This window comes from Elgaria multicarinata, chromosome 5 (genome assembly GCF_023053635.1).
Source record: "Elgaria multicarinata webbii isolate HBS135686 ecotype San Diego chromosome 5, rElgMul1.1.pri, whole genome shotgun sequence".
Lineage (NCBI taxonomy): Eukaryota > Metazoa > Chordata > Lepidosauria > Squamata > Anguidae > Elgaria > Elgaria multicarinata.
Genome location: NC_086175.1, coordinates 43,892,086 through 43,916,221, shown reverse-complemented (window position 1 = coordinate 43,916,221; position 24,136 = coordinate 43,892,086). Strand labels below are relative to the sequence as shown.

The window sequence follows — 24,136 nt, the reverse complement described above, 5'->3', positions numbered from 1 at the left end:
AATGTAAAGTTTGCCTGTCTAGATGCAGAGAAACTCTGCCCTACTATTGGAATATCTGAACTGAAATACCTGACGAAGCATCTCTCCCTGTATCAGCCTGCCTGTGTCTTCGGGGGAGACCCTTCTCAGTTAGAAAGAATATGCTTCAGTCTTGATATTGACTGTTATTAGGATTTGCAGGACACTGCATTGATGGATCGGTGACTAACTTCTTTCTTGATGTGTTTACGCAATTGTGGCTTTGAGAACAGAAAATTCTTACCAGCAGATACCTCTAGACCAATCTCTCCCAACCTAGTGCCCTCTTGATGTTTTGGACTTCAACTCCCATCAGCCCAAGCCAGTGTGGCCAATGGTTAGGAATGCTGGGAGTCATAGAGCAAACATCTGGAGTGTACCAAGTTGAGGAAAGTTGCTTTAGACTTAAATCACACCTGACCCATTTCACTCATTATTATTATTATTTTTAAGATTAGTATAAGAAGCCCAGAGAAATTGTATATTATACATTGTCTGATTGTGTTCTGCTTCAGTCTTGTCAAATGTTTCTTGTTTGGGTCCAGGCTACCTCCAGGATCGCCTTCTCCCATACAATCCACCCACACACTCAGGTCCTCTGGGAATAATCGACTTCAGTCAGCCAAAATTAGGCTGGCAAGTATTACCCAGAGGACCTTCTCTTCTGGCTGCTCCTGAACTGTGTAATGGCCTGCTGGAGGAGACTTGTCAACTTAAAAGTTTTTAGCATTTAAGAAAGCTATTAAGACTGATCTCTTCGGGCAGCCTACCCAGTGGAATTTTAGGATGTTTTTAGGATGTTTTAGTAACGTGTGCTATGTTTTTAATCAATTTTATGTATTTATACTTATTGTTGTTCCCTGCCTCGATCTAAATGGAGAGGCGAGTAAGAAATAAATTTATTATTATTGTTGTTGTTGTTGTTTTTCCTTTAGACTGTGTTTGGGATGGTGATGATAAGCAGTTACCTTCCTTTTGTTTATGACACTTGACCTATTTCCATCTTAATGTAAGCACTGCCATGCCATGTTTCCAAATCCTTAATAATCCATGTTGCTCTTGTCTCTCAGCTATGGTATGCTGATATCTTTCTTAGAAGGTGGTGCCAGGATATCTTTTCCTTAAAATACCTTTGGGAAAATGACAAGCAGTACTACTATCTGGTTTTCTGATTGGTCTCTAGTAGCCAGGTACCACAGAGCGCCACAGCGGTTGCAGCACCATGGAAAGCTCCAAGTGAGCACCGTGCTCCATCAAAGTTTGGAGGTGAACGGAGGCCTTCTGAGCCGCTCCATCCAGTGTACTCCTTCCAACATCCACACCAATGCTTTAAGAGTGTGCATAATTCAAGGGCCAGTCCCTGGCCTGAAGGCAAGGACCTCTCCTCCTTTCTATGGCCTTCTGCCTGGAAAACTCCCTGCACTATTGAGCAAGCATGGTAGAGCTGGAGGAAGGAGGCATTCCATTCCTGAAGCCAATTGGTCCTAAGGAAAGTGTCTTGGCTGGGTTCCACAGGCTTCTGACCCCTAGCTTGAAGTTCAGTATCAGGAACCCAATCCAGTTCCTCAATGAGTGATAGAGCAACCTCCTACTTGGCCAGCTCAGTCCCCTCTGACTCTGATAATAGCTTCATCCCACCAGCCTTATATTGTGCTGTTGCAGCGAAATCTATGCAAAAGACTCAAATGACGTCGACATTATAGTCTGCTTTAACTGCGAAGGACTCGGGTGACATTGACTATGTCCTGCTGTGATTGCGGTTCTTCCTCCCCTTATAGTGAAATATTTTGGTGCGAGGAAAGTCTGGTTCTTCCGAGCATGTGAAAACACATCACTCAAATTTCAACATGTGTTTTCATCCATCATTTTCAATGCGCTGTACTGTGGGTGTGTTTTCAAGGGGCGGTATTGCTGATGAAGGAGAGGGGTGTGCAAATTCAAATCCTTTCCTCTTTCTGCTTCTGAACTCCCCTGCTCCCTCCTGGCAGGGAAATAGGAGCGGCTAACCCCCCCCCCTGTTAAACAAGCAAAAACCAGCAGCAGCAATCCTCACCCACATATATACAAATCAAGCAGACAGGACAGCGAGGGAGGAAAGGAAGGTGTGGAGGGGAGAGACTCTTTAGATCTGTGTGTGTTTTTAACCATTTTCCTCTGCAAAGGAACACCTTGTTCCATAGGGCCCTAAGAGCGCTTTTCAAAGCAAGATAAGGCTGGTCAGTTTTAACCAAATGTCTTGTCAGTTTCAAACGAAGTCCTTTGGCTGCTTCTGAATCAGTGTGTGTGTGTGTGTGTCCTTTTCCATCCTACTTTGCCCCTTTCCCCTACCCCCTCCTTGCTCTCCATGGGGGTGGGGCTTCTCCCAACATCACAGACACAGGAGTTGGTGGGGGAAGGACACAGATCTACTTCCATTCCTTTGAGCATGTGAAGCTGAGCGGGGGATTGCAGGAGACACAAACAGGGGGAAGCAGAAATGGAAATGTTCTGCATGGGGGGGGGATCCTGCATCTCCCTACCTTTTTCTTTATTTTCTTTTTTAACAATGGGGGGTCCAGTTTTTATTGGGAGCCCCCACATGGGAAAGGATGGCTTAATCCTCTCACTAACTGTGATTTCTCCCTCAATTTCTCTGTCATTGGAGGTTCTGGTGCTGCATTTGAAGTCTCCTCCTCCGTACACTGGGAGCTGAGATGGCCACTTCCTACCTCGCTTCACTCCCCCACTCCAGCCACCCACCCCATTTCCCTCCTTTTTAAAGTTGCAAAAATTAAGAATGCAATCTGAGGGGCTCTAATTTGGAAATGCAATCCATTAAACTCAATGGGATTTATTGAGTAAGCATGCAAAAGAATTGACTGCAGTCTTACGTAATGTTCTAATTTGGTGTTCAATATCAAGAGAAGCAAATCCCAATCTCTGTTGTCAGAGGGGGAGTTGTCCCAACTTCAAACAACCAATAAACGGTAGGAGGAGGTACAAAGAAGATCTGGGGGGTGGGGATAACAATATGTGTGAGTGAACCTCAACGGATGTCCGCAACGCGCTACAGCAGAGGTATAAGTTTACAAGTTTTCATATGCTATATAAGCACTATATAACCAAAATGGGATAATTCGAGGGTAAACCAGAACAAAAGTATACATGGGATGAACCTCTGAATTTGAGACAGGGGCCATGATACATGCATAACTACATTTCAGACAGTCCCATATTTCTGCTCAATATACAGCATTACCAAAATATTGGCTCAGGTAGTATTATTATTATTATTATTATTATTTATTTATTTATATAGCACCATCAATGTACATGGTGCTGTACAGAGTAAAACAGTAAATAGCAAGACCCTGCCCCATAGGCTTACAATCTAATAGAAACATAGTAAAACAATAAGGAGGGGAAGAGAATGCAAACAGGTACAGGGTAGGGTAAGCAGGCACAGGGTAGGGTAGTAAATAGGACTCTGGGAACAGAAAGGCTCCTGCTAATAGAAGGGGGAAGTGATTTTTTGCTGATTAACCCTCTCCCTGCAACATCTCACACTGTTCCAGGGGATCTCCCAACCCACCCACCCTGAGCAGGGATCTGGGGAAGCAAGCATAACTGGAAGCATCCCTTGAGTGGAACTTCATTCAGGGAAACCCCTGCCAGTGGGAGCAAACTTGAGACCTCAGCCATTGTAGCTTAACCAAACCTTAAAATGTCCCTTTTTAAAAAGCCTTTTTAAAAAAATAATAATTGTAAAATTAATTTATGCCTGGATTTCTCAGGGTCATTTTCATTGAGCTGATCTTTAAAGTTCCTGTATTAAATCATGAAAAAGAAGTTACCATGCAAGCACCAAGCTAGTTCTTACATCTAAAGCCCTAAACAGCTTGAGAACAAGGTATTTAAAGGACCATCTTCTACCACATGATCCTGTTCATCTACTGAGATAAGCTCAGAAGGGCCTGCAGTATGTGTCCCACCACCTTTTGGACATGATTAGTGGGGATGTAAAGCGGGTGCACTTCTGCCATGATGCCTAGTGCGTAGAACTCCCTATCCTGGGACATTAGATTGCCCTCTTCTTTTAGGACCCTCAGATACCTGACCAAACAGAATTTCATTTTGACAGCCTTAGGGTTTGGCTGGCTCATATGTTTTGCTGATAAATATTTTGCATACGTGCATGAGTGATCTGGCTTTCCTATGCTGTATTATAATTCTTTTTGGTTTATTGGATCATTATGTAAAATTTGTGTGATGCCAGGTATCCTGAGCACCCCTTCACTAAGATGCAAAGGTGGACGCATGAAAATAAAGACCAGCATGAAATTAGTTTTCATTTTGTGTACAACTTAACCATCTCTTTCTCTCTCTTGATCTTTGTTTGCTCTCTTTCCGAAGGTTTTCATCTCTACCACAAGTTGCCCCACATCGTGCCAGAGAGCTGCCTCCTGATTCTGGTTGGATTGATTCTTGGTGGAATTATGTTTGGAGTACAAGAAAAGTCTCCACCTGTGATGAAGAGTGATGTTTTCTTCTTGTATCTTCTTCCCCCGATTGTCCTTGATGCTGGCTATTTTATGCCCACCCGACTCTTCTTTGAGAACTTTGGTACAATTTTCTGGTATGCCGTGGTGGGCACTCTCTGGAATTCATTTGGCATTGGCTTTTCCCTCTTTGCCATTTGCCAGATCGAAATTTTTGGCCTGAGTGATATCACTCTGCTGCAGTGCCTGCTCTTTGGGAGCTTGATTTCAGCTGTGGATCCCGTGGCAGTGCTGGCTGTTTTTGAAAACATTCATGTCAATGAGCAGCTGTACATCCTAGTTTTTGGGGAGTCACTATTGAACGATGCTGTAACAGTGGTAAGTTACTTTTTAAAAATCTTGTTACTTTATATTCTTCTGACTGCATATTTCTTTCAGCAATAAACTGAGTGAAAGTCAAAGCAGGGATTTTATTGTGGCTTAGAAAAAAAAATCTAATTAGAGCAGAAATGCTTGTAATGCATGCTAATGGGTTCAGAACTGGATCTTTTCAATGGTTTCTAAATTTTATAAAATGTTCAAACATTTCCCCCAGGAAGCAGAAGATAAGTGCAAGAAATCTGCAGATCAAAGGGATATTACATCCAGACATTTCAATTAGCACTGCCTTGATGTGGACACCTACCTGCTTCTAGGTGGACTGAGATTATCAGTTTATTTTATGTAACTCACCATGCAGCCCTTAGATGGGAGCAAAGTTTAATCATTAACTAGATTGGTTTTAAAAGACCATAGACCTCATTTATCAATATCCTGAGCTATCTGTTTCCATATGTGTAAGTCATCACATCGGAACATTATTAGACTTTGCCCTCACCTCAGCTTTCTTTTGGAAATCCTTGTTGTGTTAATTACTTCCTGTTATATATATATTTATAATTACCTTTTAATGAATAGTGCAATGCCCCCCCCCCATACATACACATAGGAGGGGAATCTTTTTTATCCACGTTCATCAAGTGTATTCATCTTCCAATTAAATAAATAAATTACATCCTTTAAATTCTTATACAGACCTCTGTGATGCTCATCTTGGAGAAAAAGAGATACAAAACAGGCAAGGTTTACTGAGCAAACATCAGGGGGCTCAAGATTGTGTATGCCCTTTGAATAAAAACACTGCCCTTGTTTATAAAATGTTTTGGACCACTGCCTGTTATGCATTAGACTGGAACTTCCTATCTTTGTGTACAGTACCACAGAGATTTTAAAAATTGGAATCCTAGAGAGGAAATAATTTGCAATCCAGAGACTAGTGGGATTCAGACAAACCCTGGCAAATGTTAAAAAAACAAGTAAGCAGATTGAAGGGGATACATGAGTTAGTCTCACTCCCTGCTGCTGCATCCACCAGCCCCCTCCCCCCTCCCCTGGTCCCATATTTAGCAACCATGAATAGGAAATGTAGATGTGTACTGATATATGGATGTAGAGTGTCTCCATATTAGAGGGGATTGCAAAGCATTTAAGCAGCTTGGTGTGTGTGTGTAATTTTGATTCTGATTGTGGTGGGTAGGGAAGAGACATGCCTTTCCTCCCCATGTGCTGTGTTCCTGGTAAGGATACCTCCCTCCCAATATCTGTGTGCACTAATTTAGTAAGGAAAAACAAGATACATAGTTGCATGCTATGTATCTAGTGAATATCTAGTTTGGCCTTAAACAGTGAGGTTGGAAGCCAAGTACAATTGAAGAAACATCTTCACGTTAACTTGCATGCTGTATGTAGCCTTTCATCCACAAAAGTAGTTTGAAGTGGAAACCTTTTATGTTATTATTGACTGGCTCACAACTGAACTATGTAAACATCAATGTCTAAGAGACCTTTTCACATCATTTTTAGAGCATTCGCATAATGTATTTCTGTCCAGGAACCAGATGTGGCATCATTAAACAATGGTGCCCTCTTATACTCTGAAAACTTGGATGATGGATTGAAAAATGAAATTGCTCAGTTTTACCATTTCATCCAAAACATGTGAATAGGAAAAATGTGCACCAACATGATTTGAATTATGTTTTTCCTAACGTGTGGCTCTTCTGATTTTCGATTGTGAGTCTGAATGTTTGTTCAGGGGTTGGGGAAGATCAACACAGTTGGAGAATAGGCTTTGATTGTGTTGCTATAAAGGTCAATCAAAGGTGATGACTTATTAGAGTGATAAAGGTATATAAATGTGCATAAAAATGAGTATGAATTTTCATGGAGATTTTTTACCAAAGAATTTGCAGACTGATATGAAAATGGAATGGAACAAACTTGTGCTTCAAAAAGTTTGGAATTTATCAAAACTTAAACAGGCAGATTCAATCCCCATCTCTAATTAATGCCTTTTTCTTTCAGGAAAGCACAGGAGATGGTGTTTCACTAAGATAATGTAGTAAAAATATATATGTGTGTGCATCATTATACATAACACAGTCATATTTGACTCTGTGCATGTTTGTATGTGTGAATTTCAAGTTGTGGGTAAAGTAGGAGGCCTATTAAAGCCTGCTGGCCCTGATCTGATCTGGTCCTGTGCAAGTATGTCATACTTCAACTTCCCCACAAAAATACTTTTCAAATCAACTTTTCTTTTTATGCTTAACAAGAAGTTGCCTGACCTTTTTCGTATTGTTGTTTTTATGTCGTTGAGTGAAGTTGCCATAACCACGACAAGTTTTTGCATTGGAGATAATAGATAAAAGTTGTTCAGTATGGCATTTAAATGAATACATATCTATGCTTCAATATTATCAACACCATTTTATGCCTTGCATCATTTCAGACCAACATAGCTTAGTTCACAACAAATACTTGTGGAGTGGCTTTCTTCATGATAATGTGAGTCCTTCCCAATTATATTTTTCTTAACATAAGAACACAAAAAGTGCCTTGCAGGATCAGACCAAGGGGTCCATCTTGTCCACCTTCTGTTCATACAGTGGCCAACTGGATGCCTATGGGAAGCCCAAAAGCAGGACATGAGTGCCATACCACCCTCCCCTGTTTGTATCCCAGGAACTGCCATACAGAGGAATGCTACTTCTGATTCTGGAGAAAACATATAACCACCCTCTATGTCTAGTAGGTAAACATAAAAATAAAAAATAAAAATAAATCCTGAATATTTTCACCAGATAATCTATCTGATCTAATAACACACTTGCAGATTTTACCAACCAAGCTCTAGAGATTTGTGAAATATTTATAAAATGTGCTGTTATTATGTTAAGAGCATAAGAACATAAGACGAGCTTTGGTAAATCAGACCAAAGATTCATTTAATCCAGCATTTTGTTTCCTATAGTGACCAGATGCTTCCGGGATGCCCAGCCTCCAAGTATGAAGGCAATTTGCCTTCCTTGCTGTTTGCCTGACAGCAACTGGTGTAGAGAAGCATAATGCTTCTGAGTCTGGAGGTTCTATTTATGTGGCATGAATAACAGGTGCTGCGAGACCTATCCTCTATAAAAAAAATGTTTTAACACTTTTTAAACCCATCTGAAGTAGGGACCATCAACATTTCTTATGGCAACAAATTCTGTACATAATGAATTATTTTAAATATGCATTTAAATTAATAATGCATAATCATATAAATCAGTAGTATGTAACTTGGGCATTTTTTATGAGACCTTTGAGTCTTCTGCCTCTGAATACTCCTACTGTTTCTTTGATGAATATTTAGAGTTTCTTAGTAATGTTTTATCAGTGCTTGTGGTTTTTATTATTATTTTTATTTGTAAACTGTTCAGTGATTTGCTATGAAGAAGAATTACATAGATTTATTAATTAAATAATAAATATTCCCAATCATCTATTTTCTAGACTTAAAAGGCCCAAACTCTTTCATTTCCTTATAGGGAAAGCAATCATTTTGGTTGGGAATGCTAGGACTTTTTGCTGACTAAACTTACATAGGATTGCAACCTAAGGTATCCTTCTTGAAATAAGATAACCAGAACTGTACATGGCCATACCAGAGATTTATATAAATGCTTTGGGAATGCACCCACATTTTTAATTTTGTTTTTAAAGAACATACCCTATGGAATCCTCCAACCTGATACTTACATTCCACTGAGTTCAAAAAACAATTTGGGAGGTTAGCATTTTAAAGAGAGACTGCTGATGGTGGTATTTTCTTCTGGGATTCCCTTTTGCTTTCTTTTTTTGATTTTTCTGTTGTAGATTTTCATACTGGGCCAGTTCAGTTGAAATGATCCTAGTTTAATCAACCATGCCCTGACATTGATGCTTGTAGCATGGTTACAAGCTATATCATATATCAAAAATAGGAAATTTAAATTTAACCTTAGATTCCAAACCACAATACTAAACTAAGATTTAATCTGTAGGATAGTTGGTTTATTCCATTCAGTGGACAGGCTGTGCTCCTTGCATGATACTAGAAAAGCCCAGTTTATATGTTCAATAGAGTGAAGTGGCCGTACCACTTTAGATGGTAGGAGGGGGAAGGAATTTATAGGAAGAACGAGCGAGAGCCCTGAACATACAGGATTCTTATGTCAGGGAGAAGGGTTCAGCTTTGTTTTCTTTGTAGGATGCTATTTTTCTACATACTTTCCTACTACTACTACTCTAATGAATAGGTAACTCTCCACATGCAACCCAAATTGGTACTCTCTAGGAAAAGCATGACTGCTTCGTTCTGCTGAATATAAACTGGGCTAATGCCTAGGTTTAATGCTGACATTTGATAGGAAGAAGGAATGCCTGGGGAATGGAACAAGGAAGTGAGCAGGCTGCTTTAATATGAGATGGGAATGCACTGTTGAAAGTTCAGTTTCTGTCTTCTTCACAGTAGATTTTAATCCCATTCAAAGGTGTTTCAGAGTAAAGATAGTTCGGGGGGTTAAGAGTTATGCCCACTTTTTCAATTTTGAAAACTCCCTTCAAATGTTTAAGTAAATCAATTCTGCTGTTGCGTGCTCCTCAGGTTTTTTGCTTTTGCTGTAGTCCAATTCAGATTTGCTGCTTTTTAAAGCAACAACACGGGCATAGCTCTATACAGGAAACTGTGTTTGCACACAGTGCTAAACCATAGTTTTTAGTATTAAGTGCAAGCCTCTTTCCTCCTGTCTCTTCTCCATCCATTTCCCTCTTCCTCCAGTGCAGCTGCCAGGAGATCAAAAGCATTTGCTTCTGTTTTCAACTAGCTACATATTAGCTGCACAGGACAGAGTACAGTTAATTTGTTTGAACAAGCCAACTTCAAACCATGGTTAATTATCCTGGCTTGGGTAAACTATAGTTAACACTAACTCCAGTTTCCAGTTTGACCATACAACAAACTTTGGTTAGTTTAAAACTGAAGCAAATGCTACACCAGTTGAGGAGAATGGAGCAGGGAGAACATATTTGCTTGAAGCTCATTCATGTAACACTATGCTAAGACTTAGTTTTATGCACAAACTGGACCAGTGTGAAGCAATGGGGCTGCAGGGCCTCATTCCAATGGGAGAGAGTTAAATACATGTTCTTAAATATGTTAGTCAAGAGTTAAAAGTAACTTTGGCTCATGCATGTTCCATGATCATGTATATTCTGTTTTGAAAATTATTATAGCATGTCTCTTTAATTTGTTCTATTATCTCAGATTATATAATATCAGTATTATATGTGGGTGGATATATATATATATATATAGAGAGAGAGAGATGAAGTTACACTGAGATAATCTGAAAAGAATTTTTTTAAATTAAACTTTTTCCTTTGTAGGTCCTGTACAACCTGTTCAAGTCTTTCTGCCAGATGCATACAATTGAGGCCATTGACATATTTGCTGGAATTGCTAATTTCTTCATAGTTGGCACTGGTGGAGTTTTGATTGGAATCGTTTTGGGATTTGTGGCAGCTTTTACTACTCGCTACACCCATAAAATCAGAGTGATTGAGCCACTCTTTGTCTTCTTATACAGTTACCTGTCATATGTAACAGCTGAAATGTTTCACCTCTCAGGTATTATGGCGTAAGTATCCATAAAAATGTACTGTGGTAAGAATACCATGAATGTATTAGAAACTTTGCCCTCTGCTGAATAGGATGTATGTGTTGTGGATATTTAGAGATGCCAGTATTCAATTTAGAAGGCTTGGTCTGCACCATAGTTTAATAATTAAAGGTGTAATGTTTTTCCTCCAGATTAGTGTATTGATTTCTGTGGTTTCATCTGGAAGGAAATAGTTTCTGAATTATGGCCCAAATTACTATACCCATTCACATTAGAGATGGAGCTAATAAACTGAAATCCTATCGGAATGTTATTAATTGGCCAATTAACATTATTAATTGTCCAATCTTTATCAATGCAATCTTACAGCTATTTCACACATTGTATACCCTCCAATATTTCACAGATTCCTCTTCATATTATAAATTGCTGAAGGACTACTATGACCCTTTCAGACAGCACGCTAAGACATGGTGGTTAAGCATTTTGAGCTTAGCATGTTGTGGGAACTCTTCCCAACCATGGTGGGTGGGTACATTACCATGGTTTAAACACGCTCACTGAACATGTGCTTCAAAAGGGCTAGCGGCCTAGCCATGGTTTAGCATGTTGTCTGAACAGGCTCAATATGTTATATAATGGGGATATGTATGTATGCAAGCTGCAACAGTTGTCTTGCTATTTGTTTAGTTGTTTCTTCAAATCTCACACATCTAGCTTTTTCATTTCCATTCACATTTTAAAAAGAGTGTTTAATAAAACATTTTAATCTTACCATTGATCTAGTTTTGGACTTCAGTTTCCATCAGCTCCTGCTAACATGGCCAACAGTCAGGAATGCTGGTAGTTGTAGTTCAAAAGATCTGGAGGGCATCAAGTTGGGGAAGGCTACTTTAGTTGTACTTGTAGAATTCAGCAACATGTGTTATTGTATCTGGTGGGGCATAGTGCTAAGAATCTAGACTATGAATCCTGTTCCTGTTTCAATTCTTGCTATTGCCATAAGCTTATTATGAGATATTAGATAAGCTAATCTAAATCATACTGAGCTTCAACCCCCCATTTGCTCCCAGCACTGCACCGCCGCCCAATCTGCACCATGGGGATGACAATACAAGTGCTGTGAACATTTTAATGGAAGCATCCAACACTGGCAATCTGCTAGCGTCCACTAGGTTGTGCTGGCAGAAATGACTGCCACCATAACAGGAAGCTTCCTACAGCAACTCCAGAAACTAGCGGAAACTAGCATTTCTGGAATAGAACAGGTCAGCGGAGCTCAGGTGCTCTGCTGACTTGTTCCATTCCGGAAACGCTAGATTTGGCTAATTTCCAGTTGCTGTAGGAAGTCATATCGTCTGATGTGCTGGCAGTCATTCCTGCCAGTGCAAGAGCAGGATTAAATACTGCCTTAAATGTGCCACATAAATACCAGATGAAGATACTGATGCTGATGACAATTTCAGAGCAATAGCCATGTTCATATGATACAGTAGAATAGACTGTTCACCTATGCTTCTCAAAGTACGAGGATACAACTACTTGAACTTTTAGTTTGGCTTTACATTTATTTATTTATTTATTTATTTAATAGATTAATATATCATTTACCAAATTTAAAAATATCTCTAAACACTTTACAAGTTAATTAAAATAAATTAGAATACATCATATTATACATTAAAATACATAAAAGAACATCATAATCAATGCAAAAAACATTCATATAAAACTTTTATAAAAATATTTAAACTGAATAATAACACCATAATTAACAAACTGGGCAGCATACTCACTCAGGGACGGCCTGGATAAAGAGATGGGTTTTTAATTGGTACCTAAAGCATGCCATAGTTTTCACCACTTGAATACAAGAACCAGTGTGGTGTAGTGGCTAAAGTGTTGGACTGGGAGTTGGGAGACCTGGGTTCTAGTCCCCCCTCGGCCATGGAAAACCACTGGGCGTCTTTGGGCCAGTCACAGACTCTCAGCTCAACCTACCTCACATGGTTGTTGTTCTGAGGACAAATGGAGAGGAGGAGGATTATGTACGCCACCTTGGGTTCCTTGGAGGAAAAAAGGTAGGATATAAATTCAATAATTAATAAATAAATAATACCAGGGCATTTTGTAAGGACATCATCACAGAGAAGGTATGCATTTAAAATAGTATTACCGTGCGTTAAATACAATGTTGTAATATTCTCACCTTAAAATATTGGAAATTATTTTTCCCTATGTAACAGGGATTGCAAGCTTTAGGGTTCAATCCTATGCATATTTAGACAGAAAAAAGCCCTATAATTCCCAGCATGCGCCAAACAGCACAGTAGTTCAGAGAAATGCTAAAGGAAGGAATAATTTCTAAAACTAAAAGCAGAATGCAAACGTGGAAAATATATCAATGTAAATAAGTTCAGATGAGCCTCTTTGTTAGATATGAGTCTAAATAAAGTAACAAATGAATGTTGAGCTCATTCTGAAATGTCCCATCTCTTCTCGTGGCTTCTATTAATAGCATTTGAGTAGTTTCCAATTTCCTCCTATTTCTAATTAAGATGCTTATTTCAAAACTTCATGCCACTGACGAAGTGGGCTCTAGTCCTTGAAAGTTTATGTCACAGTAAATCTGTTAGCCTTTAAGGTGCCCCAAAACTCTTTGTTGTGTGTTTTGTAAAAGACTACCAAGGCTACTTTTTTAGAACATTTGATTAGGTACATAATGAGTGCCCAAGCTAAGAATAACGTTGCTGTCCTTTTTACAATACAGAGTCATTTCCCCAGTCATTTGCTGGAATAACTATTTCATAATGGCAACTAGTCTAACTTGTAAACATCTAAGGGAAATAGGTAGCTATCGATCCTTGTATTCCTTCCTGATGCCAACCTGTGTCTTGAGTTATGATTATCACTTCGTTCTTCACGTGACTACAGATGTGCTGATTCATATTCTGTGTAGTATACAAATACAATCTACTTATTGTTTTGAAAATATTCAAAACAATATATTAATTTCCATGTTGATTGGTTTCAGTAGGTACAATCTTGCACACGGTCTGCTTAAATTCAGGTGAAATCAATGGGATTTAGGCAGCCAAATAATGAATAGAGTTGCAGCTAATGACATTAGCAAATTTACTATTGATTTTTTTTCCTTCTTAAGGAATATTTCAGTTTCATTCACAGCATTTTAGGATATTTAGAAATACCTAAAGTAGGGAGACATTGTGGGAATATCTAGGGATATTTATTCCAGGACACGTACCACTTTTAAATCACTCTGATATATCCATAATCAGGATGGTCAGTGAACTGAAGGGTTCTTACCTAAGGCATACTTACAAGTGAAGAAGCAATTCATGATTAATTGCATGAAATGGAAGACAGTTATTCTGGAAATGCTAACATGGCTGATTTAAAATACTGGTTTAGCTGGAATGTTGGTTAACTTGAACCACTGTTAACATAAGTGCAGATAGAACAATTAACCACAGTTTAGGTGGGAATGCCTGTGACCCACTATACATTTTTAACTGCAGTTGAGAAAGTATGTCTATTACACCAGCCTAGAGTCAGGGTTCCTAGACACAACCATTAATAACCATTAGCCAGATGCTTATTTCACAAATGAGTAGACTGAATAAAATCCAGCCTCCTAAACTGAGCCTGCAAAGCTTCAGATTTATTCCTAAATTGCCATTTCACACAGGCTTCTGGAATTAGCTATACATTGGGGGTACAGTTGTACTGAGGCATCTTATTGGGTTGGATATCTATGGTATTTTTCCTCATGGAAAATGAGGGAGGACGCATACCAGTAGGAAGCTTCAGAGCTGTGTTTTGAACAGCTTCATATTCAGGACCTGAACTTCTACTGACTAACTTTTAATTGAAAATGGCATGCGAATTGGTCAGCATAAAAATCTTGTTTTTGAAAATTTAGCATTTTATCTGAACCCTGCTTTTAATTCTTGCATGAAGCAAGCAGAACTTTTCATTCATTTGTTTTTAATTTTTAATTTTATTTCCGGTTTTGCACCTCATTAGAGTGAATTGCAGTTTATAAGCACACTGAAACTTTTGTAAAGTTTAGTAGTAGGTCAAAGAAACTTGATTGTATCTAGTGATCTAGATTTTTCCAGTCACCAGACAGAAACTGCCTTGTTTGTGCAGGGTGACTTGCATTACCAGTAGGTCCATGATGAAATGCAGTTTATATTGTCATTAAATCCTTTTTCCGTTTCCTGCTTTAAAGACAGTTTTAGATAAGTGAATGTAATTATTCCAGGTGTGCTAAGCCAATTGAAATCAAAGGTCTTAAGGGCTTTTTGTTAGATAAATAGACAGAGCAACAAAATAAAAATTAGAGCATTGGTATTTCCTCATACATATGTTATTAAGGCTGCAGTACAATGAGTTAACTGGGAATTATCCCCATTGAACTCAATGGGATTTACTTCTCATTAGACATATATAGCATTGCACTGTAAAACTGCTAAACACAGCACAAGTCATGCATAGTGATGTTGTATTCTAGTCATTATGGGATCAAACAACAATGCTGCTCTATCAGCCAGTGCTATCACAGGCAACCTGAGGCTTACGTGGGACCTGGGATATCTGCATGGCCCAATGGCCCTGCAACAGTCACTGAAACCCTTGGCTATGAGTGTTTTTCAACATTTTTTTGCAAAATTTGTCTATTCCCCCCTACCCCCCAAGTTGTAGGAATGGCCATTCTGCCATGCCCGGCCTAGCCTGGGCGTGGGGAGGCGTTTGTGGGCATGCCCGGCTGGTATTGGCTGGGCGCTGGCATGGTGCCACATGGGGGAGGGGATAAGGAGTCCATAAATGGATGGCTCTCCATGCACCCCCATGTACTTGCTTAATGTGTGACCACTATGCTTGTGTGTGTCACTTTACAAATTAGGTGGGATTGAGAGAAGTATGAACAAAGTTCTGGTCATGCAACATGGCTTTCTTACCTCCTTCATTCTGCTGCAGCCTCTTGTGTCTTTCCCACAAAACTACAGAATGGCATGGAACATCGATGTGTGTGTGGGCGGCTGTAACCGAATCAGTGAAAATCAAAGAAACTTCCTTTTCTCTCTCCCCCACTGAAGCAAATAGCTACACTTCAAGAGACTCTCTGTATTTCACTTGATAAGTTTTAGGTGTCTATCCAAGTTGATTTAAGTATACACTTAAAATGTAACATGTAAATGTGACCATGTATATTTACAAACTGCATTATACATATCCACGGGAGGGCTGCCGCATAACTTTTGAAACGGATGTTTCAAGTGTGACTCTGGTGTTAGGTAAACATTTGATAAGAACAACATCATGGAAAACATCTTAAGAGTTCAAAATTAAAACAGGAGGCATGGCAATATCTACCCACACAAGACATCTATTTGTGGTTAATCCTATCTCATGAAATGGCATCTTGTGAAAAGTGAAATAATGACATGTTGATTCCCACAATGCTGAATAACGAAAAAGGGGGAGACTTAATTATAGCAGCCACCTGGCATGGACCGTCAGCATGGCAGTATGCAATGTCCTTCCAGAACCATAAAGGCAAATAGGTTTCCTTGAAGAACAAGCACTTTCTCTTTTCTACAAATAAATAACAATTAAGACTTGTCTACAACAGTTAGGAATGAAGTAATATGTGCATGTTAATTTACTGTAGTTCTCTGGCACTGCATTGCAAACAGGTCTGTAAACTTTCCACAAGTTTAAGCAGCAGTTTGTAATATGACGTGATGGAAGAGACTTGTTCAGTAATAATGAAACGTAGCTCTGCCATGATGCATAATCTCACTGAAATCTGTGTGATTCAGTTGTATGTAATGACTCTGATCCGAATGATCAACTAACACAGCATTCCTCTACTTGGTGCTCCCTAGATATGACAGTCTACCACACTCATTATTTCTGCCCACCAAAACCATTGGGCATTCTGGCTGGGAATGATAGGGGTTGTTGGCTGGAGGGTACCAGGTTGGGGAAGGCTGCACTAACAGCACAAACCTATGTATGTCAACTTAGAATTAAACATCACTGAGTTCTATTGGACTTACTCGAGTTAAGCATGTATAGAATTGCAGCCTAAGTGCACTGAGCTTTTCCCTGCCATTCTGGACTATGTTGCTTCCCTCTTGCCATTGACTTGTCCTATTGCTATTAAAACCCCTCCAGATGGTTGTGTTAGTGTGTTTTAATGCTTTGACAATATTGTTGTTGAGCCGGTGAAGTAGAGACTTCAGTATTGAATGATCCTTAGAACCTTTCTGGTTCTTAATAGCCTGTACTTGAATGTAAATACAAAGAGGCTGAATTTAAAATCAACACCTTTTCTCCTGCAGGATTATAGCTTGTGCTATGACTATGAATAAATATGTGGAGGAGAATGTTTCTCAGAAGTCCTACACTACAATAAAGTATTTCATGAAGATGCTGAGCAGTGTCAGCGAAACCCTTATCTTTATTTTCATGGGAGTATCTACAGTTGGAAAAAACCATGAGTGGAACTGGGCCTTTGTTTGCTTCACTCTCCTGTTTTGTTTGATTTGGCGTGCACTGGGTAAGAACCGCTTAAAACATTCTAGATTGCACTTTAACATATTTTACAACTGAAACATGCTTATCTTTTATGGAACAATGACATTGACAAAGAAATAGCTAACCTCAAGAGGAAAGTAAAAACTGATTGAAAGAAAGACATGTTCTTGAGACTGAAGTTGGTGAGTCTTTTCAGATGACCCCTCAAAGGTTCTTTCAAGCACTAAATCCCTGATCCGTCAGCTAAATCCTGCCTCTAAGGAATAGAGGAAATAGCTTTGTTGCCACAGAATAATCTGGGGAGAGGGACAGGGCCGGTGTCATGGGGAGCATGGTTGGTTATCTGCAGAGGACACAGCACTGACAAGAGGCCCCTGGAGTTGCAACTTGCTTGTTCACCTGCCTGTCACTCTGGCTAGTCAACAGTGGTGATGAGAAGGAAGACTCACTGAGGGTCTATTGAGGGTGTCTTGCCCAAGGGCCCTCCAAAACCTGGAGCTAGCTGTTCCCCTCAGTTGAAGGAAAGAGCGAAATAGTCTGCCTTATGCCCAGTGCCATGGAGGACATTGCATCATTGCCAGTGCTGGAATAAGAGTCAACTACCATTTTAGCTGGGTTCTGTAGATGGAATGGGGGGAGGCGCACATCTTGTCCTTTGTCTCAGAAAGGAAAATTCTTGGACTGGTCCTGGTATGATAGCTTTTTAAAAACATTTTGGCCAACATATAGAAGTTTGAAGGGAGGAGTGGTGGCAAGAGAAATGTGTCCGTAACAAAAGTATTTTTTAATTTATCTCAGGTTATTTATTTATTTATTTATTTATTTATTTATTGCATTTATATACTGCCCCATAGCCAAAGCTCTCTGGGCAGTTTACAAAAGTTAAAAACAGTAAACATTAAAAACAAATATACAAAGTTTTAAAACATAAAAAGCATAAAAACAACAGTATCCATATAAAAACAGCTATTCTGCTTCCACTTATCCAAGATAATATTCCCTCCACCTTCCACTCTGACACCAGCCAATCAAGAAGGCATACTAAGTAAAATGTGGCAGGCAACATCAATGTAGTAAATTGCCACATGAAACCATTGGAAGTATAGCTTAGATAACTCTCAGTGGCCCTGTTTAGGCAACATGCTAAGCCATGGTTAGGGCGTTAACCCTTTTGCAGCAAATAGTGAGTGTGTTTAAACTATGTTTATGTAGCCACCATGGTTAGGATGTTCACACAACGTGCTAAGTTAGTTTAGCTCAAAATGCTTACCCACCATGGCTGTCATCTGAACAGGGTCACTCAGTGATTCAAGCTAGAATATGCCTGTTGAGGGAATTTTAGAGAGAAATGATTTATCTCTTCACATGAAGTGCAATACTTTCCTTCTTATCCTCCCCCACCCCCATTAAACCTTATCTTCATATTTGAAGGGCATTTTTATTCCCCCTCCTCTCATTGGGATGTAAAGAGAGGACCTTTGAAAATAGAGACAGGGGCAGGTGACCATGTTCCTGCAATTGCAGTAAGGAGATTTTGGAATCACATAAGAGCTGGAATTCTGATGGGAGTGCTGGAGAGAATTACTAGTGCTTATACATGTGTGTAAATTTGAGAAATTAGGAAAATAGATGGCAGCATGCAACTTTAAAAATAAAATAAACCCAAAAGACATCTGTTTGTATTTCTGTAATCTGCACCAGACCTGGTATTTATGCAGATTAGTGCTTTTTTTATTGGTAACCCTGAAATTTTCATCAAGAAAATCCCACACCAACCACAATGAAAAAAAGATCTCAGCCAATCTCTCTCTCTCTCTCTCTCTCTCTCTCTCTCTCTCTCTCTCTCTCTCTCTGTGTGTGTGTGTGTGTGAGAGAGAGAGAGAGAGAGAGAGAGAGAAATCAGACTCAGGGTTTCTTGTGAAACAGGAGCATTTGGGTAAATGGAGCTTATGCATCTTCTCATAATATGATGCAAAATTAATGTAATGCCTCATAGATTAAATAACATAGAAAGGATAACTGTGTTTGTTGGAAATACAGCACACAGCTGATTATATGCATGTGGTGGATATGTCCATAAGTTTAAGATTTTTGGAAACAAGTTAAGAGGGTAGTTATTAGGATAACAGGATATAACTTTTCCCTTAATCCTAAAAAAATGTTTTTAGAGCTCTTTCAATCGGAGGTCCCAAAAATTCATCAGCCAATGATATCTATTTTGTTAACAGCAGCAAAAAATAGTATTTCCAAGAACTGGGAAAATACAAAACCAATTACTTGTAAAGAATGGTTTATTAAAGTTTGGCAAATTGCACAATTATTGAAAATCAGTGAAGTAGTTAGATTGAGAGATGGCAGACAACAGCCCCCCCCCCCAATTTATGGAGGAATGGAAACCTTTTATTGAATTCTGGAAAAATAATGGTATAGAAATTAATGTATATTCTTGTTTTACTACTTTTAAAATCCTTGGTGTTGGAAGATATGCAAAACATGATCTTATGTACTATTTAATCTGTTTAGTCTACTTGATATTTAACTCATTCTTAGAAGATTATATTTATCCAGTTTAATCTATTTGATACTTAACTCATTCCTAGATGTTTATATGTGGAGTTATGTTTGGTGTTTTTGTTGAGTAACTAATATAATTGAGTGTGTATATTGATTGTGTTATATGTTATATAACATTTTATGTGTAAATTAAAAATATGATGCAAAATTAAAGACAATTATTCATGTTTCTTTTTATTTTGAAGGTTTTAATTGTCTTAAATTTAAAGCTCTAAGCAGTGTATGTGTATACTTTTCTATTTTTCTTAGGAGTTTTTGCATTGACTCAGATCATTAATGTGTTCCGGACAATTCCTCTAACATTTAAGGACCAATTTATTATCGCCTATGGAGGCCTCCGAGGAGCTATATGTTTTTCACTTGTTTTCCTGCTTCCTTCTGCTGTGTTCCCTAGAAAGAAACTTTTCATTACCGCTGCGATTGTGGTGATATTCTTTACTGTCTTCATTCAGGTAAGACTATTATTGCTTACTTATGGAATGGGACTAAATAGAAAATTGTATTGAAAACCTGTAAGTAGCCCAGTTCCCACTATTAAACATTTAACGTGAAAAGAAACCACATGAGTTGGTAATCCTTACATAATAAGTGAATTTACTCCGAAGAGCCTGTAATGCAACAAATAATGCCACCTCTTGTCCTCTGATCTTTTATGTGCTCGTATCTTTCTCTTCTAATGAAGATGCTCACTTGTATAGAGGGAATACTTCACATAAGGACTTGTACTTAACTTCATAATACTCTGAACTTGTTAATAAAGCTTCCAGCTTCACAAGCAAATTGTTAAATGAATTGTAAATAAAAACAGTAGAATATCATCGGTTGTCAATAGGATATAAATGCTGCAGGTGTAAAATGTTGTATTGTTGACTACTAACCTGGTTTATTTGAAAATGTAGTGAATAATAATAATAATATATTTATATCTTACCCACCTCTCCCTGTGGATCGAGGTGGGGAACAACATTAGATACAAATACCATACAATACATAAAACTGATTAAAATATATAAAACTAATACAATATTAAAATAACAGTCAAATACCTTAAAATCCAACCAAGTAGGCCTTCTGGAAGAGATCAGTCTTTATAGCCTTCTTGAATTCGAAAAGACTATTTCGTTGAATCTCTCCTGGCAGGCCATTCCACAGTCTGGGAGCGGCAGAAAAGAAGGTTCTATGGGTAGCATTTGTCAGCCTAGTGGTTGTCAGAGAACATACTGTGGGTTTTTCATGCTTAACAAACAATGGTATGTTAGTATGGCTGGGTTCGGAGGTTCTACGACAATGCACCCTCAGCCCATACTCAACCCTTGAGTGTGTGTTATCATATTATGTGAATCCTGTTGTGTGTCCCTCTAGTCCAGCACTGTTTACTTTGGCAGCAGTTCTCCAGGGTCACAGGCAGAGATTTTTCACATCACCTACTAGCTATTTATTTTATTTATTTATTTAAAACATTTGTATCCCGCCCTATATCATTAAGATCTCAGGGCGGCGTACAGATAAAAGCATACAGTATAAAACAATAAATATGCACAGTTAAAAACAAATTAAACCATGAACCAAGTTAAAACAATATATAACTTTAAAGCAGTAGAAGCAATTAAAACAATGTGCCATCTTAGTGAATTTAACTAAGCTATCATCCTAATTGGAGATGTCAGGGATCTTCTTTTCTATTCAGTCTGGTATCTCTACTTGTCTTTCTGAGGCTTGATTTACACATGCAACAAAATCAGGTAAGAATAAATTGGTAAAGTCATAAGTTTGTAGAATGGACTGCACCATGGCTGAGTGCAAGTGTAGACTCATATATGCAAAACACATAGTCTAGTGCAGGAGTGAGCGAGTTGGGCTAAAAGTTTTCATTCGGAGGTGCTAGACTTTTATTTGTAGAGAATATTTTTCTTTGACGTGAAAAGCATGTCATCTCCTACTTACAGTCTAAAAGGATGCAGTCCATCCTATCTGGGTTCAATCACCTCTTTTTGCTGCAAGTGTAGACCAGTCATTGTAAATCCACTTATATATCTCACTGCTATCTCAAATTCAAAATATCCAAAGCCTTCCTTTCCTTGATTTCTCTCCATATCCAGTATCACCACTTCGCTTATTGACTGGGCATGCATGCTTCATTTTGTCATTTATTTCTCCATTGCCTTAGCACTCGCAGTCAGTATGTTGTGACTTTGACTCAGCCTTTACAACATGGCAAAAATCCATCCTTTTGGTTCTTTGCTAAAATTCTGGTTCACGAACTAGTCTCCCTTGCCTACCCTAGTCTTCTCTGTGACCTGCTCCTATTGTACCTCAGACTTCTATCTATAACTCCACTACCATACTAATTCACTTTTCCCCATCACTCCAAAGAGTGGGCCAATTCACATGATCACAGTGTGGTTAACAAGCCCCACTGTCCATGCTGGTTGCTTCCCTAATTACCCTTGCCGGTGTGGCTTGCTGTGTTGTCCAAACCCAGCTGGCATGGCTTGTGTTTTTGGGTGAGCAGCAACCTTCAAATGAACTAACAACAGCCCATGGGCTATATTTGACCATACTACGATTGTGTGAACTGGGTCAATGTGACCCCCACCCCAATATCATCTGTCATACGCAACACAAACTTCTTGTCCTTACTTTTAAATTTCCCCACAAACTTATGCTACTTGCTGAACATTCATGATTAACTTCAGACTCATTGATCTCAATGGGTCTACTCTAAGCATGACTAAATCTGGTTCTAACCCATTGAGTTACATGCTGAACAGAACATGAAAATGATACATTGGAAAGGAACTTTAAAAGCTGAAGTAATTTTCATGCTTGTTTTGGTGTTTTCTGCACAGGGAACAACAATTCGTCCACTGGTGGAATTTCTTGATGTTAAAAGATCAAATAAAAAGCAACCAGCTGTCAGTGAGGAAATTTATTGCCGGGTATGTTTGCAGTTCTGGGTTATACCACTGGGATATGCATTGAAATTTTGTTTTAATAGCTGCACATTTCTTCTTTAATAAGAAATAATTAAATAATTACATGGCTTTGTGTCGTGTAAGCAATGTACTTGTTACATAAATGTATTGTTCATTAAAAAAACTTTTGTATTTTATATCAGCACATCTCTGATAATATGAATACCTTTTCACATTATAGGTCTGTAATCCTTGTCTAATTTCTCTATGCTGTTTTTTAATCTATTTATTCACAATATTTATAACCCAAAGTATTTATAATTTTAGGGCCATTCCTTCATAATGTGATGTACACAAAAAGATATAATAGATATATCAGACTCATTGTAATCACATAAGCTAATTTGCAGTTTTAATCAGAGGCATTAGTGAAGAGAAAAGTGTTCGAAACCTATTTAAATGTCTCCACCATAGGGGCAAATTGAAAGTCAATTGAAAAAGAGTTCCATAGCTATGGGGCCACTACCAAGAATATTCTGTTTCTTGTGCTTGCCAACCTATCTTATCTTACCGGTGGGCACATAAACATGATCTCTAGACCTTAGTACATGGGCAGGAACATATGGGTGAAGGTGGTCCTTCAGATAACTTGGACCCAAACCATTTAGGGCTTTACACAAGTACTTTGAATTGTGCCCTGAAATCTATCAGTGTAATTGGTTCAACGTCAGTGTTATACATTCAGACTTTTGGCCCTAGCCAGCATCCAGGCAGTCACATTTTGCACCAGCTGCATCTACCAGACAGTCTTCAAAGGCAGCCCCACATAAAGTGCAATACAGTAGTTGAGTTTAGAGGTATCCAGTGCATGGGTAACAGAGGCTAGTCCCAGCTGCTTCAGATAGGTCCACAGCTGGAGTTATAGTAGTCACACCTGGCCATTGTTTCTATCCATACTACTCCAGAGAGAAGTAAATCCAGGAGTATCCCCAGGATGTGGAGTGGGCTCTTCAAGAGAAGTGCTACTCTATCCAGGGCCAGTTTCACATCACCCCAGGTCAAAATTAGTTTCACATCACCCCAGGTCAAAATTAGTTATATCAGCCAAGTATGTCCCCCTATAGGCCCCAATGATAGAATGAGCCTTTTCTTAGGGCAAGTGTAGGAACAAACTATTGCACAAACACAAGTAATGAATCTGTTTCTACATTTTAGTTCTTTGATCATGTGAAGGCTGGTATTGAAGATGTATGTGGACACTGGGGTCACAACTTTTGGAGAGATAAGTAAGTAAATTATTGAACACTATTGAAGGACTAAGGGGGACATTTGCTAATTCTATAAAATATTTGAGTGGCTCTATTTCAGGATGAATTAATTTTAGCAACCCTGAATATTAAATATCTAGTTAATTTAGGTTGCATTGCTGTACACACTTACTTGGGAGTAAGTCGCAATAAACTCAATTAAATTTCTCAGACATGCATAGGATCACACTCCTAAGATGTTCAAACTACATGAATTGAAAAGTTGACTTTATTTAGAATCATTTTTTAAAACG

General features: G+C 38.7%; 1 protein-coding gene across 1 annotated transcript in view; it reads left to right on the top strand.

Moving 5' to 3' along the window:
• The window catches only part of SLC9A2 (solute carrier family 9 member A2), a 39,436-nt gene that overhangs the window by 2,501 nt on the left and 12,799 nt on the right, over window positions 1–24,136 (top strand). The window contains exons 2-7 of the mRNA XM_063127485.1: window positions 4,411–4,874; window positions 10,284–10,534; window positions 16,891–17,108; window positions 19,910–20,112; window positions 22,510–22,599; window positions 23,791–23,861. Of these exons, the coding sequence (XP_062983555.1) occupies window positions 4,411–4,874; window positions 10,284–10,534; window positions 16,891–17,108; window positions 19,910–20,112; window positions 22,510–22,599; window positions 23,791–23,861 (1,297 nt within the window). The remainder of the gene's footprint in view (window positions 1–4,410; window positions 4,875–10,283; window positions 10,535–16,890; window positions 17,109–19,909; window positions 20,113–22,509; window positions 22,600–23,790; window positions 23,862–24,136) is intronic.